Source organism: Balaenoptera musculus, chromosome 13, assembly GCF_009873245.2.
Source record: "Balaenoptera musculus isolate JJ_BM4_2016_0621 chromosome 13, mBalMus1.pri.v3, whole genome shotgun sequence".
Classification (NCBI taxonomy): domain Eukaryota; kingdom Metazoa; phylum Chordata; class Mammalia; order Artiodactyla; family Balaenopteridae; genus Balaenoptera; species Balaenoptera musculus.
Window position 1 is genome coordinate 64945824 of NC_045797.1, and position 17534 is coordinate 64963357.

Genomic DNA, 17534 nt, shown 5'->3' on the forward strand with positions numbered 1-17534 from the left:
TTGCAGACTCTTTAATGATCTTAGTGTATTTATTTATGTAGGTAGTACTTGAAGTTAGAACAATTCATAACAATCTTCTTGAATTTTTACTAGAGCTCAAATTCTTTTCTTTCATATGATAATCACTCTTAACTTACTGAAGAGCCCCTATTCGTTCATGCAGTTGTTAAGCAAAGTGGTAAGAATCAGAGAAAGAGATATCCCATGGCAGCTTCCTCTGCCAGCTTCCTCTTTTTTTCTTACTCCATAGATGCAGATTCTGCCCAAGAAGCCCCTGCATTGCAGAGGGACTGGAGATCTGTATGATCTGTTTATTTCGCAATTGACAAGGGTAAGGGGGCCTTTTTGGGGGAGGCGCTTGGGTGCCCTGAATTTAGCTTTATGAAGCTGAGCTAACATTTATTTTGGTAATACTTAAACCTAGTATTTTTACAGACCCTTTTATGAATTCTGTTTGTCCTACATCAATTAAGTGCCGGATTATCATATTAAAAAGCATTTATTACAATGATTTTTTTTGAAGTCCTGTTTAGAACAAGTCAGACAAACATGATTCATACTTCTAAAATTCCAAATCTGGGATCCTTTAGAATATAAATAATATTGAATATATGTAAACAAAATTTCACTACAATGAAAAATTTAAAAGGTCTGTTTCTGTAGCCCGTCACAGTTATTCTTAATTAATCTGCTCTGTTCCTTTTCCATAAATCTTTCAATCTATAGAGTGAAAAAGGGACTTGTGGATATGCCATAAACATTGTGGATGGGCGTGGCGTCTTTTTCTTGCTGCTAGAAATTAATATCTATTTCCTTGAATTCTATGTCCACCCTAGATGCCAGTGAAATTTGAGTTGTATCTTCAGACTGTCCTGTATCTGTTTATTAGTATAGGAGTAAGGTGCATTTGGTGAATCTTACGGGAGCCAAGATAAGTTTTGTAGGTCTCACTTGGCAGGTTTATAGAACAAGTGCCAGAAATGGTGGTATTTATAATCGGATAGAATTAAAATAAGTGAGGAAGAATTTAATACTCTTTTAAAATTACAGAAGCATTGGGCAGAGATGATTGTAACTTTTATGGGTAGTTGAGAAGACTTGACTTGGTGTTGGTTTGATGGGCTTATATTTATATTAGAGGATATTATTAGTAGTAAAATAGCTTTGTTTACCTAAAGAAGTATTGTACATTTCTGTAATTTAAATAGATATTTTTAGTATTCTGTACCTCATATTTTTAAACGGTTTTCTTTAAACATTATAGATTTTAAGAATTCAGCAATATTATGTATATTATCCATTCCATTATTAATAAATGTTCCACTTTTTAGTGCCAACACATTGGAAAACTATTTTTATTCTTATATTTCTTAAATGACTTTTTTTTTTTTTTTTTTTTTTTTTTTCTGTTTTCTTTAAGCCATAAGGATGAGTTTACCATTATTCCTGTATTGGTTGGAGCTCTGAGTGAGTCAAAAGAACAGGAATTCGGAAAACTCTTCAGTAAATATCTAGCGGATCCTAGTAATCTCTTTGTGGTTTCTTCTGATTTCTGCCATTGGGGTAAGTTCTAGATTTTAACATTTCATGGTAGATATTATGCACTTGTGGTTAAAGGTATCTTTTCATTCTAAGCTCTGATTTTCAGTTCTTTGTCACTTTCCGTGGAAAGTTTTACTTTTAGCAACAATGTTTAAAGGTGAATAAAAAAAGTCTTTTGGTCATTTAAAAAGGATGAGATTGTAATAGGGGATTATGGATACATTTCCAAAGGCGACTGGTATAATTGGATTCACACTGTGAGGGCATCCTTGCTTAGATACTTAGGTTAGTGGGAGTTAAGATTTTTTTAACCCCATTTCCAGGTAGAGTTGTGGGATAGATTCTCTGAAGTTAAATTTTTGGTGGATAAAACAAATGTTCTTTAGACCGTAGAAGAGCACTGTGTGCTATGCAAGTCCTTTCCCACATTTCCTTTTTTGTAATTAGTCTTTTCTTCTTTCTTTTTTTTCCTTTGGTGCTTAATTTTTGCCCATAGTTGCCATCAGTTTAGAGCTACCCTCCAAAGGTTGTAACATGTTAGCTATTAGCACTGTGGTCTAAATTGGTAATGGTTCATAAGGGTAAGGACTCCTAAGAGATTTTTGTTATTATTGTGAATTAAAAGAATAAGGAAGCTTCACAGTGAATAGATCATAAAGGAAGTGAGACATTTATGGATGCCTTGTTTAGTAAATTTTGTTTTTTGAATTCTTTGGATACAATTTGTTCTCATTTATCCATTACTGTTGTAGAATATTTCTGAATCCTATTCCTTTTAGGACATCTCTTTGACTCATTTATTTTAACGGTTTAAGGATGCCATTATCTGTTCATTCTTCAGTTATTTCTTTGATTATAGTAAAAACATAAGGCACAACACCATAAATTTTCAGATACAGAATGGCCAGAAAAACATCCTTAATGAGATATAGGGAGCCCTGGCTTTTACATGTCTTATCATTGATTGCCGGAGTTGATTCAACATTTATCAGGCCTGGATAGGCTGGTTTCTTCTTCTCTTACCTCATGCTGCACTATGCAGGCCCTTGAGATTTCGGTTCAAGAGAACCATCCTCCCTAATGGTATAGATAAGTATTTCTGTTTAAGGCACTGATTTCTCAGCTGGGGCTGACTGTCCCCCCAGGAGACATGTGGAAACGCCTAGAGACATTTTTGGTCATCACAGCTGGGGTGGGGAAGGAGGTGGGGATGCTATTGGCATCTAAGGAGTAGAGTCCAGGAAAGCTGTTAAATAAACATCCTACAAAGCACAGGACAGCCCCCCACATCAAAGCATTATCCTGCTCCAAATGTTGATAGTGCTCAGGTTGGAAGCCCTGGATTAGGGTATGCATGTAGCTCTGCTACCTTGTCAAACTCCTTAAGAGGCTCTCAGGGTTCTTTAATAACGAATCTATTTGCTAGTTGGTTTGCTACCTTTGGCAGAAGTTATTTTTTATGGATATAAGTATATTACTTAGATCTGAGTAGGTAGATGCTTGAAAGAGTTCTTTTCTTGGGAACTTTGAAGTTTAGTAATAAAACTAGGGAGTATCATGATTAAAAAAAGGTTATTTTACTTAGTATTATGAATTTGTGTTGATAATAAAGCATGTTTTAGAAATTAAAAGTTCCTGAAGCATGTGTCCCCTCCCTCTTCACTTTTAATTAAGGCTCTTATGAATCATTTAAAATCACTTTTATGATTTAAATAATTCGCTCCCCTGATAGTGTTCTTCAGGGCCCTCCCTCAAGGTTGGCAGCACGTACAACCACAGCATAAATCCACATAAAACATGAGTAGATGTTTTAATATTGCTCTTTTATGTGGACTCATCCTTTTTACCTCATTGATGATTATAAAGCAAATCCTAAGCCACTACTATATTTAAGTAGAATGTTGAGAGAAAAAGATGAATTTTGTCTTATATTCTATCTAGGTCCTCAGAAAATTATTTAGGCCATTTGATCTCCTGATTTCTTGAAAATTTTGGAATTTAAATTGCAAGATAGAATTTTTTGGTGATAATTACAAAAAAGAACTCAAAATTTCCAGAGGTTGATAAATGTTAGCTATGGGAATCATCTAGAGACTAAAACATATTTATATTTACATTTGGTGATTAAGTAATGGAACTTTTCCAAGTGTTTATTTTTTCAGTATCACTATCCCTAACAATATTCATTAAGTGCTTACTTTGTACTTATGGAAAGCACTGTACTAATTCTTGTTAGGAAATTTGATGGAGGTTTGGGAGTAAGTGGAAAGAGTTACATGGACACTATTCCAAAATTGTTAGACTCCTTTCTACGATAGTAATAGTAACTGTCATTTTTGTAAAATAAGCTTCATTTTCTATTTTATATGCCTGTTGAAATAATATGAATCATTGGCTAGTTATGGGTTAAACTGTGGTTACTTAGAAATTGTTTCATATTTTTCAAATTCATGCTTTAGTGGCATTGGTCATCTTTCTTTCCTAAATTAATGAGGGGTATATTTCCATCTCAAAAATCTAGCTTTCTCTCATGACAATAATACTTAGTAGTTTCTTCTTCTTGTTTTAAAGATGCTGTGCAGATTGATCTTACCATACTAAATAATGATGACACTGAATTCTAAATCATTTCACAGGAAGGATTCATTTTCTCAAGTACTCAGAGATCTTAGAAGTTTCATTGAGTTAGGCTCTTAACACACTCCACATTTCTGAATAGCTGGTTTTTGAAGAAAAATCACTTAATTGATTATGGTACAGTTGATCAATTACATATATACAGTGGAATTTTTTTGTTTTTGTTGAATAATAGAGTACTGGCAGTGATGACATCTTTCATCTCTAGTGGTCATTTCTGTTTATATAATATAATGTCCAGCTTCTGTGGAAAATAAAATGAGAAACTTGATGATAGAGACAGTTAGGAGACCTATATGTGTGTAACTGGAAGGATTTTGCCTTTGTCAGCCTTATTTGTTAGCCAGTGTCCATTATAAGAATGACTTTTTTTTTAAGGGTATTTTGCTTTAAAGATGTTCATCTTTCAGATACCATTTAGCTCTTATTAGACTTGAAAGAGATATTAGAGAGAGAAAAAATAGAAAGATTAAAATACTCTCAATTTTTCTTTTTGGGTGAGAGAAGCAAAGGGAGAGTTGGGAACCTAGATTCTATTGTGCCCTGTCTTTCTATCCCCTCATTTGAATCACCCCGCCAACCCCCTGCGTTTCAATTCCTGCCTTTTATTTGGTCATTAGGGAGTCCAATAGGATGATGTTTCCCTGGTAACGTTTTAATGATCCCACCTCTTTTCCCCTTTCCTGCTGCTATCAGGAAGAGTGGCATACATTTGCCGCTAGTATTTGACTTTTACCATGGTGAAGTAATGTTGTCCCCATACTTTGTGTACTTACCAAGTTCCACATCCTAGAGAATGGCTCCATGTAAGAGGATTTTGTCTGGACCTGTTTTAGTTTTTCTAATTAGTAGAATTTTTATTCTATTTTCCTGAGTTTCATTTTTGCTCTTTTCCATATATACTGTTAATATTTGTGTTTTCCTGATCACCCTGAACTTTATACTTCCAAATTTAGATTATTGACAACTTTCATTAACATAACTTTCAGTTAACTTCTAAGAAGTTTCTGAATGAAACTGGACCTAATAGAAATTGATTCTTTAAAAGTGGGTTCATGCTTCTATTTAATTTTCTTTTTAAATGGTAGTTTTAAGTTCAAATCAGTTTCAATAAATTTATTTGGTAGATGTTAATGATAAATTGTATTATTTTGTTAAAATATGAATAGAGTTTACACTACAGTCACTTCAGCAGTTTTGGATTTTTATCTATAAACTTACATTTGTCTAGGCTTACATAATTTCTTTTTTATAAATATGTGCCACTTATTAAAATTGGCATTCTCCTTCAATATTTATGAAATTTATATCTTTATTCAGATTTCTAGTTTAATATATATTAACACGTGATTATTCATGCATACTCTTCTTCCTTTCTGTTGTTAGTCTCTTGGGTCTGAGGGTATTACTATTTTCTAAATATTTAAATTGGTTTGAGTGTAAGTTAGCTAATTCCTGAAATATATCTTATTCAGGCTTTCACATTTGTCTTCTCTAATATTGGTACATACTGATTTCACATATTTAGGGTTTTGACTTTTTACAAGTTTGAGATAAAGCCAATAATTTTACATTATAACTAAGACTTCAGAATGAAAGGACTATAGTATTTTGCTTATAAAAATGATTACCTTATTTGAGCTACTTAGATAATATTTTCTTTATGAAGTACATTTTTTCTTTGGTAGTGATGTCAATTATGAGTGTCCCCAGTTTAGGTCCTTAGTGTACTGTGGTTTAATAGTCTATCTCACAGGTTGTTGTGAGGTTTAACTCAAATATTTGAAAACGTTTTAACATATAAACATAAAGTGATTAAGTAAATGTATAACAGTACAGTTTTTACTGGATATATGTCCAGTTTTATTCTATTCTTTTAATTGTTTATTAAAAGATTAGTCTGTCTTACTGACTGATCTTTTGGGGGCTTTATTGAACAACTTTCCAAGCTCATGTTTATTTCTGCAATCTAGTGTATAGCTTAATGTTGAGGTATTTAATATTTTTTTTACTTTTTGTTTTGAGGTAATTCAAAAGTAGTGTTGGTTCTTGTACCATTCATTGTTATGTTTGTCCTCATTAGTTGATTGTTGTGTGTTAAACAGACATCCCTGGAGCTTATTCTCCACACTCTGTGAATCCACTCATTAATCACCAGTCACCTTTGGAGATGGGAAAATTACTTACCTGTATTTCTTTTTCTCAGAAAGCGTGCTCTGGAATGGATTCACAAATGAGCTACCCTCCTTCCCTCAAAGAGTAAGGTTTCTGCTTTACAGGATTTTTTTCTTGGGTTATTTTTCCTCTCATCTTTTGAATTTGAAAAGAACTGAGGGAAGGCACCTGGAGAAACTACTGACATACTCACTAGGGGAGTTCCAAAGCTTGTGCTGCCCCTAGGGGCAGTGTCAATGGCTCTTAAAGCTAGAAAGCTCATACTTGGAGTTGAAACAGGGGCTCAAAGAATCCATTTTCCCAGTGTACCTTCTGAAAGGATAAGTTTCAGGTAAGTAATTTTCTCTTACTATGTGATATGCTTTATTCATACTTATATAAAAGTTCACAAGTCCAGTTCTCCAGGCACATAGGCAACTGTATTTGTTCAGTTTAGATGCATAAGCTTAAGTGAATGTTAGAAATATTGTAAAACAAAACTCATGAAGTACATGAAATCGTAATATATTTTAAATGAACAATAAATACTTAAAAGTGCATTTATGATCAGTGTATTGCACTAGGGTTGTCTTTTTTTTTATTTCTTGTTAAGTAAAATCTTGATAAACTTCATTTTTTAATAATTAGAAACAAAAATTCTTTTGAACTCAAATTCCAAGTGGTATTTAACTGAACTTGTATGTGTGTGTACTCATGTGCACACACACATATATTCATACATATGTATGTATATACATTTAGGCTAGGATGATGGCAACTATTTACTTCAAATTAGATGCTTTCTTTAAGTATATTGACCAGAATGTAGTAATTTTGAATAGTAATTTTGAAATGTTTGTATAATTAAAAATTATCGTAAGACAATTTGAGCTATCGTAAGTAGGATACATTTTTCAGTGTAGTAGCTTAGTAGTGTAAATTTAGCTTCTTAACTGATAAATCCTTTAACGCTTATCAAATATATCTACTCAGTTCTTCAGCTACTAAATGCGAGGTGGCTACTAAAGAGTAGCAAAAAGTAGATAGCAAAATATTAAACATTTGCTCATTGATTTTCTGTGTATATTGTCATTCTTATTAAATCACATGTTGATTTAGTATTTTAACTTACTTTAAACATTCTATGTACTTCTCTCTTACTTCAGAAGTAGTTTTTAAGTGAAAGTTACATTGAAAATGGTCCATATGAACAAGACCGCGTTTTAAAATATAGTTACACTTTTGACTTATGATTAAGGCAGGTTTGACCAACTTCAGCCGTTTGACACAGCAGCTCTGAACTTGGAAATAAATAGAAAAGACTTTCAAATAGTAAATGTCACAAAGTACATGCATTTTTCTCTGCACCTGAGAGTAGCAGTCTTGAGATAAGACAGTTATGTCCCAGTCACAGGGATTATTGACAACTAAAACTGACAGTTATCACCAGAAGCAAGAAAAAGAAAATGTGTTAGTATAAACCTGAAGCAGCTCAGGTTCAAAGAATATTCATCTTGATTTCGTCCAAGGATATTACTCTTATTACAGTGACAGTGTGTTAGAATTTTCTTGTCTAAGATTATTCTTTTAATTGTTTATTCATTTCACAGAAGATTTGGGGCAGCTTTATCAAAAGAACTTTGAAACAGAAGTAGAAATTTAGTACCAATGAATTGAATCACTAAGTTATTATGACAGACTTTATATTTGGCTTTGAACCTTCTGGCAGCCAGCTGGCAAATAGGAAAGATAGGGTGAATTATATAGTTCCTATTGTTAGCTAGGAGGAAGTACATATATTCTTTAAAGAAAAACAAAGCTATACTTAACTCTAAATTTTGTAAGAAATGTCTGATGAATTATTTAATATAGGGGTACTCAGTGATAGAATTGTCACTGTTTAAGAATTTTTTTAGTGCAAGGACTGTAATGAATCTGATAGTTATAGCAACATGCAGTAGTCTCCAGTGTTTACCAGAAAAGGTTGTTATATTCAGAATGCAGGTAATTGTCTCAGAACCCTATTGCTTGATTATAGGATATCATGAATTGTAAGATGCAATATTTATTTAATAGTGGCGCTGGGAAGGGGGTGCGGGGAAATAAGAACTGCCACATTGAGTAGCTGTGCATGTTAATGTATGTGAAAAGTTAATATGTGAAAGTTAAGGAAATATGGTATATTGTAGAAAGGTGACCATCAGAGATGATTAGCATCAACAAGTTAATGAAATGTTAAGAACTGTGATGTGTGGTTTCTCTAAAAAAGGACATCAAAAGGGTGTTATAATTTTACATGGCTCATTATTTGTAAGGTGATTCTTTTAGTGAGAGAAACAGAAAACTTAAAAATAATAATTATCCAGCCAAAGAAACCCGCCTCCTCAGATGGGAGGATAATAACTGGATATGTGAACTCCGCTGTAAAATTGAAGCACAAGATGCATACTATGTGTGTATATGATTAGTGTACTCTAATACCTTCAGAATTGCATTTTGGTGAATCTTTAAAAATAAAGAATATAAAAGTAATGAGTTCTTGGAAATAAAGGCATTGCTGAAAAATAGGTTTAGATATATCTGAAATACAACATAATCAGTTGAATAATAATATGTAATTAATTATGAATATGTTTAACTTTTGGCTTTTCTTTGACTATAGTAGGAAGCAAAATTTATTTCCTGAGTCTTTTGTTTTCTACCTTCTTTTTAAGCTTCTTCCATTTTACCTTCTCTGTTCTTTGGAGAATAGCTAAACATTGAATGTCCTGTGCTTGTACCTTTGTTGAGATTTTATTGTCAGAGTAGGACTATTTGTTATATTTATACTTCTGTGTATCCTACTTAAAGGCACTTGTATTGATCCTTTTCCAAGTAGAAAGTTTTGCAAAAATGAGATAAATTTTTAAAATCTAGGTCATAAAAATTATACAAGCCACATATATCTCTGACCTACTTTTTTTCTTTCTTTTCTGTAGTAGAGATTAAATCTTTGCATTTGTACAACAAAAGCTAAGCTTTCATTGATTTGTTAAATTGAGATAGTTTCCTTAAGCCAAATTTTCTTGAATCATATTCTTGGCGTTTACTTTCCATTATAGACCGATATAATATGTTTAACAATGCTTCTAACTTTTAAACTGTTTGTTTCCATAGTCTTTTGTATTGCTCATGACTTTAAGGTTTTACAGTTTGAAATAGTTTTTAACATCATGAAACACTGGTGATATATCATTTCTTTATTACCTTCCCAAATATGCCTTTTATTTTTATGTACAAGGGCTCTTGGGAATGATTCTCTCAGAGGCTTAAGCTGTGCTTTGCCTTCCATGAGAACTGAAATTATTTGGTAAGCGCTTGCTTTCTTTTTAGCTTCTAATTTTTCCCTATTTTATTTTGTACATGATATTTGTTTCAAGGTCAAAGGTTCCGTTACAGTTACTATGATGAATCCCAGGGGGAGATTTATAGATCCATTGAACATCTAGATAAAATGGTAAGTCCTTCAGGTGTGGGGTTTTACTGCTGTAAGATTTTTTCTTTAATTTCAGATTAGTGATTCAAGACTTATTATGTTAAAATATACAGTGGGCTAATAATTCTTTCCCTATCTTTAACTAAATGTGCAATATATATTTTGTAATCATGTGATATTGATTATAAAAATAATCCCTGTTCTGTTAGTAGAAATTTCCTTCATCTTAATTTTATTTGATTAATTACACCTTGAATAATTAGATACAGATTTTTAGATACTATTTGGGGAATGTCTTAGTTAGGGACAACAGGATACTAATTCCATTGCTTACTGTTAAGCAGAAACAACCATAGCAAATTCTAAGTTTATTTTATTATTTAATTATATTTTTTGGCCATTTGGGTTTTTCTTAAATGGAATTTGAATTTGTTTTAAATTAGAATTTTAAAGCATTATTGTATTCTTAACTAGTCCAGGAGTTGAATCTAGCAGATATATCACTAATTCGCTCTGACCTTCAATAGATCATTTCAATTTTCTAGTCTTCAATTTGTCATCTCTAAGATGAGAGACTTGGAGAGGCTTGGTCTCTAAATTGTCTTTAAACTCCACCAGACTTTAAGTCTGTAATCTGTTAAAGTCAACTTTACCAGTGTGTGAAAAGCTTTATGTATATGTTTTAGTATAAAAATATTTAGTCTAAAGTAGATAAAACATTTTACTAAGGAATCTGGATCTGAAACTATAAGTAGATTATATTGAGTAATATTATTTTATTAAAAGTCAAATGGAATGAATGCAGTTACTTAGATTTTATCATACAAAATAGTTACTTAGGAGATTTTATCATATTTAAATTTATTTTGTTACTTTAAATCCAATTATGGCCTAATGCTTTTACCTTTGGAATTTTGTTTGGATTTTAATTCACTGACTTTTGGGGCTTTTTTTTTTTTTGGCTTTATTATGTTGCCATTTCAGTCAATTAATTCTTTTCTGGCTACTATTCTAATCTTATTTTTCTGAGGTTTAGTTCTTAGTTGCCTCAGAAAACTTTCCTGGTTCTGTATCATTTATTTTCTTCATATAGCAAATGGTTAATGAGTATCCACTGTGTGCCTGGTACTATGTGAAGTACTGAAGATACTAAGAAGAGAAAACATGATCTCCCACTTAATGGATCTTACAGTCTAATCATTGAACAGATTTAGAAAGAAGCTGTTACAGTATAGAGATGTAAGATATTTATGAGGCACTGTGGATACACTGGTCTCCTTACTATTTCTTGATAATGCCATATATGTGCCTAGCGTAGGGCTTTTGCCCTTTTTGCGCTGGACTGTCTCACTTACTTTATGGCTTTGCTCAGTTTTCACCTTCCCAATGAGGCCTACTGACCACCGTATTTAATTTGACATCTTACACTCCACCCTTTCAGCATTCCCAGTCCACCTTACCTTACTGTGTTCCACTTTTTCTTCTAAGAAACTGAATATTTTACTTATTTATTACATAACGATATTTGTTTTGTTCACTAATGTATCCAAGTGCTTAGAATAGCGATTGGAACGTAAGTGGTGCTCAACAAATATTTTTCAAATGAATGAATTGGTGACTATAATCCTCCTATATACATAATTGAATTAAATGAATACCCTAAGTGTAATCTGAGAAAGAAATAAAAGGAAAGTAATTTATAATAAATTAATATATATTTAATAATGTAAATGCTCAGGCACCAACTGTACTAAAAGAGACAATGAAGTAGTTAGGTGCTTACACATAGTATCAATATTACAGCCACATACAAACAGTTGTTTATATTTGTGACTTACATTTACCAAGTTACATTGGTGGGTGAATTGATTTTCCAAAATGGTGAACATTTCTTAGCAAAACTGTAAACTAAACAAAGTACAGTCTTCCCTCACTTTATATGATAGTTTGTTCCTGGGAAATCTATTGTATATTAAAATCATGCAAAACTTCTTTGTGTTTGTATGTAAAATGGCGTTAGAGTGTAGATAATTATAGGCAGGTTTTTCGCATACATGGACATGTGAAAGTGTTATAGGATGAGAGCCGTTCTTTCTGTGTGGGACTGTCCTGTATTGCAGGACAGTCAGCATCCCTGGATTCCACCTACTAAATCCCCTGACAGCATCTTCTAGTTATTGACACAACCCAGAAATGTGCCCACAATTTTCCATTTTGCCCCTGTGGTGAACAGTTATTCTGTGACCTTACCCTGCTTTATTTTTCTTCTTAGTACTTATTACTATATGACTTATTATTTGTTGATTTGTTGATGAAAACCTGCCCTATTAGATCATAAGCTTCGTGAGATCAGGATCTTTGTCCATTTTGTATCAGCCTGTTTGTGGTACTCAGTATATATATTTGTTAAATTAATGGATGAGTGGATGGGAGAGTAGTGAGAAATTAGGCTAGAGAATCTAGAACAGGCGTTTAAAGGATATCAAATAGGATAGTGATAAAATCAGATTGTATGTGAATAGATCATATAGTTGCAGTGCAGCAAACGGGTTGGAGGGAGGCCAGAGGAGAAATGAGTAGACTAGTTTGATAATCCAAGTGAGACATGGTAATTTAGACAGTGGATGGGTTGGTGATGGTGGAAGAGAGGGACAGAGTGGATGTATCCAGTATATTTTAGAGACAAATTGATGATAGAACTTGGAGATCAATTGAACTTGGAGGGGAAGGAAGTATCAAGGATGATTCCTTCTAAAAAATACAACAAACTAGTGAATATAACAAAAAAGAAGCAGACTCACAGATTTAGAGAACAAACTAGTGGTTACCAGTGGGGAGGGGGTGAGGGGCAACATGGAGGTGAGGGAGTGGTAGGTACAAACTATTGAGTGTAAGGTAGGCTACAAGGATGTATCATACAACATGGGGAGTAAAGCCAGTATTTTGTAATAATTGTAAATGGAATGTAACCTTTAACAATTTATAAAAAATAAAAAAGTAAAAAAAGGATGTTTCCTAAATATCTGGCTTATGCTGCTGGTTAAGTCTTGGTTCTGTTCTCTTAGGTCGGAAGCACAAGAAGATAGGACTAGATTTTTTACGAGGTAGGGTGATCATAAATTGTATTAGGATATGTTATATTTGCTATTGCTTTTAAGGCATCCAAGTGGAGATGTCAACCAAGTAGGCATTTGGATTTTCTTTTCACCAGTTATTTTTGAGTGCATTTACAGTTCTAGGCACTGATGGAGATATGGCAGTAAACAAACCAACTTGCTCTCACGGACATTTTATTCTAACCGGAGGAGATACACTTTTTTTTTTTTAAAGTTAAGGATATTGTATATAAGTTAGTTTCTAATAGTGATGTGTGCTATGCAGAAAATATTAAAAGTGTTTTTAAATAGTATATAATTCTAGGCTGCTTTAGATTGAATGATTGGAGAAAGACTTCCTGAGAAGGAATATTAAATTGAGATATAAATAAGAAGGAGCAAACCAAGTGAAGATTAGAGGGAAGAGTATTCTAGACAGAACTGCCATTGCAAAAACTTTATGATGGGAAAGAGGCCAGTGTGTTAGAAGAATGGGAAAAAGGTCAGGGTTGTAGGAATATAGTAGATAGGGGTTAGAGTGACACAGCTCTGGTAAGAGAGGTGGGCAGGGATCAGATAATGTAGGGCTTTATAGTCCAGGGTAAGAAATTTATGTGAATACAGTGGGAAGTGAAATGATGTAGTAATAAAATAATTATTTTAAAAGTCAGTCTGGCGGTTGTGTAGAGAATAGATTCTACAAGAGGGTCAGGAACAGTAACAGTGGGCATTGGCAGGAGTTTAGGGGAGAGAAGATAGTAATTTGGACTGGGGTGGTAGTAGTGGAGATAGAAAGAAGTTCATAGATTTGAGTTCTTGTATTCAACAGGGCTTTGCTAATGGATTGACCATATTGGTTTGGAGCTCAGAGAAGAGGTCTGGAGTAAGTTTGGGCATTCTCAACATGTGATGGTAATCAAAGCCAGGGCAGAGATAAGGTTGCCTACTATAGTAATCCTCAACCCCATCTTTACAACTGAAATCACTTGTGGAACTTTTTCAAAAGAGACTTGCCCATACCCACCCCTGGATATCCACTTTCAGTAATATGGAGAGAGTCCCAAGAACTTTATTCCAGAATAGCTTCGTAGGTGAGTTTGAGCTAGCCTATTATGGCCCCTGATCTGTTGAAGTAGAAGAAAATTTCCTATTCATCTTCTTTCCCTTTGTTTTCTACTCAGCTCTTTAAATCATTTGTAAACTTTAATCAGGCAACATTTAATTTTGCAAATGTAAGAATTTGTAAATCAGTGAATTATTGAGTATTTGCTTCATATTAATATGCTTGAATTTAGTATTTGATGTAACATTTGACTTGGACTTGATTTTTGTGGTCTGTTTATTGAAACATTTCTATTTATATATAGAATTTTTTAATAATATATAGAATTTTTAAAGGAGTCTAAAGTGGTCTGTTCTTTTATTAGCATGCTATTAATTCAAGTTATAAGTCCATTCTGGGAGTTAGAATAAATGGATTAAAATAATAAGCATGGTTAGGTCTGTACATATACTCATGTATATATGATTTTATACATGTATGAGTATATGTACACTCACTATTAGGCAGACTCTTATACAATGTGTTTTCTTAATTGGTTTATATAACCAAATGGTGAATATCCCACTGTATATTGCTTTTCACAAGTGTCATTTTATGTTGTAAATAATTTCTTTCATTTCAGAATTAATATCTTAGTTGCTGTATACAATCTTTTCGGAGCAAAATATAGTAGGATGCTTCTCTGTACAAGTATTGCAAAAATGTTAGCAATTCTGAATTGTAATTATACGTTTGGAAAGTTTGACAGAGTGAAAAGATTATTTTTAAGTATAAAATTTTAGATTTAATTTTTAAAAAATTTTTATGTTAATTAAGTTTTGGTCTCTTTTTTGTTATCAGAAAAGTCTTATTAAATGTAGTTATTAAAATGCTAGAAAATAAATAAAAGTTTTTAGTTTCCAAAAGCAAAAGAAAAACCGCTAATTTTTTTTTTTCTTTTGGCAAAAATTTTATGTCTAGCATTTGAATATCTTGGAGATTAATTATGTGAAGAAAACACATAAGGAAGGAAGAATGTATCGGAAAACAAACAATCTTCCAAATGTTGTATTTGGGAGAAAATAACTAGTTATGAGAGATATAGATTCTGAAAGTCTTAGAATATTACTGACTACTGACCATGTTTTTTGGAAATGAGTACTTTGCAATTTCAGTAATTATGGTGACCAAAGCAGAACATATTTTAAGATGTTGATTTATGTGAACCTTTTAGATTACATACTGGAAACATTAGCCACATTTATACATATTTTATATATATTACATGATCATAGGTTATTTTTTCCATACTACTTTTGATATAGACCAGTGTTTCCTTATGGCTATTGGCATATTATTTATGATTTGGCAGAGAGAATCTGAAAATGTCATTGTAGTCAGCTTTGTAACTTCTTTTCCTTCCAAATTTACTAGTAGTCACTTTGTTTACTTTGAACTTCAACTTCTTTTCTTCCTTTTACTCTTCTGAAAGTGAAATTGTTCATGTTTGTCCACTCATACTTCTTTCTCTTGAACTTAGGCCAGTAGTTTAGTTTCTTTAGTAGTCTTTAGTCAGTTTTACAGCATCATCTTTAAGGTACCTATTTATTAGTACACTGGTTCTTAGCACTGCTATATTTAGGGTGATTTCTTTTTTCCATAAAATTTCTTTCTAATGAAGATTTTATCTTGATACCTCTTAAAGAAACTAGAATATTTCCTTTTCCTACCTCATCTTCCTAAATGTGTATCCATCTCTCCAACATAAATGTGTATCCTTATTTTAAATAAGGCCACAGTCCTAATGATTTAATAATATGGTTTTAATTATCTGTTAATAATTGATAGACATGATTCTAGTTTTTATTTCTCAAAGACTTCTAAAAATGTTTTGCTACTCTTTTGTGTGTGTTACTTTAGATTACATCTAGGTGATAGTATTTAAAATTAAATAAAATTTAAATTAAATAATTTATTATATATAGATAAACTTTTAAAAAGGGAAGACCTTTGTTGTCTTATTAGAGTCTTGAATTTACAGCTCTGTTAAATAGGCAGTTAAAACTGCCTATTCAGTTTGGGATTACCACTTAGGATTTGACAATACAAGCTTTCACTCATTACTTGGAGAGTCAGCACAATGATAGACTCCCTCCACCCTTCTTCCCCTCAAGGTAGGGAGTTAGCTTTCAGTCTGAGAATTTCTTGCTGAAACTGTTAAATTCCTCAGAAACCCGTACTGTGATGGATAGGCTCTTGGTGTTTATAATGTCTGTATCTTAGAGCTGAATGGGTAGTGACCCACTTCACTGCTTCACATTAGATTAAGTTCATGTGAACAAATTCTCAATATACCAGGCCCTAGGCAAGCTTTCTATCACCTGGACTTTAGATTTACTGATCATATCTTCCAGTATGTTAAGAAATCAAAAAGTTCTTTAGGCGTATTTGGGAAGCCTTTTTATTTTTCATCTTTTTGGAATTTGTGCAGTAGTATCAAACTAGCATTTTTATCTTCTTGGAATTTTGGTAATAGTAATTTCAAAATTGTTTGCATCAAAACATAAATATATACAAAAGCTTATTTGTCAGTGTTCTGTGTTAGTTAATGGGTGTCCCATTTTGCAGTTTTACTAATCATTTTTGCTGTTGTTTGCATACTTCATGAATTTTCCAGTTGGAGAGGTTCACTCATGAGAAGTGCCTTAATTTTTCTCTCTATCCCTCCTTTATAAAAAGGCATACCTCCTTTTTTTTTATAAATTTTTTTTTTACTTTTGGCTGCATTGGGTCTTTGTTGCGGTGCGCGGGCTTCTCATTGCAGTGGTTTCTCTTGTTGAGGAGCATGGGCTCTAGGCGCGAGGGCTTCAGTAGTTGTGGCATGCGGGCTCAGTAGTTGTGGCACACGGGCTTAGTTGCTCTGCGGCATGTGGGATCTTCCCGGACCAGGGCTTGAACCCGTGTCCCCTGCATTGGCAGGCGGATTCTTAACCACTGCGCCACCAGGGAAGTCCCAAAAAGGCATACCTCTTAACTGTCATATTTGTCAGAGAATTGAGTGTAATGGAATTGATTCTTGCCCTGGTAGGTACATAGCACACTTCAGGAAATTAAAATTTTAAATGTAATCCCTTAACTTCCATCACCTCAATTTTTTACTTTCTGTGTTGTAATTTAACCATTATATCTTCATTTTGAACACTTTATTTATTTACACTTCTCTACATTTATAATTCTATATTTTCTGTGCAGAATTTCTTGGCCAGTTACTTTGAATTCTTTGTCTTCTACAAATGTGATCATTAGTTTTCTTCTCTTTGAATTACTCACGTTAATATATATAAATGTGATGTTTGTTCACAATGTGCTTTGAGATTTTAATATTAAAATACACATTTGAACTTCAGTGTTACATGATTTATTAATAAGTGGAATTCTATTTAAGGTAAGGTAAGCTGTCCTAGGCTTCACCCAGGAGCATTTAAAGTTCTTTTATAATATGTATACCAATTGTACCTATGTGAGAGTATTAAAGAATTGTTGATATGTCTCTTGTTATTCTATATGAAGCAGAGTAAGTCAATGAGAA

The 17534-nt window shown here is 32.8% G+C and overlaps 1 protein-coding gene across 1 annotated transcript in view; it reads left to right on the top strand.

The window, feature by feature from the left end:
• MEMO1 (mediator of cell motility 1) overlaps positions 1–17534 on the top strand; it is a 133978-nt gene that overhangs the window by 112643 nt on the left and 3801 nt on the right. The window contains 2 exon segments of the mRNA XM_036873019.1: positions 1421–1563; positions 9753–9829. Coding sequence (XP_036728914.1) covers positions 1421–1563; positions 9753–9829 — 220 coding nt within the window.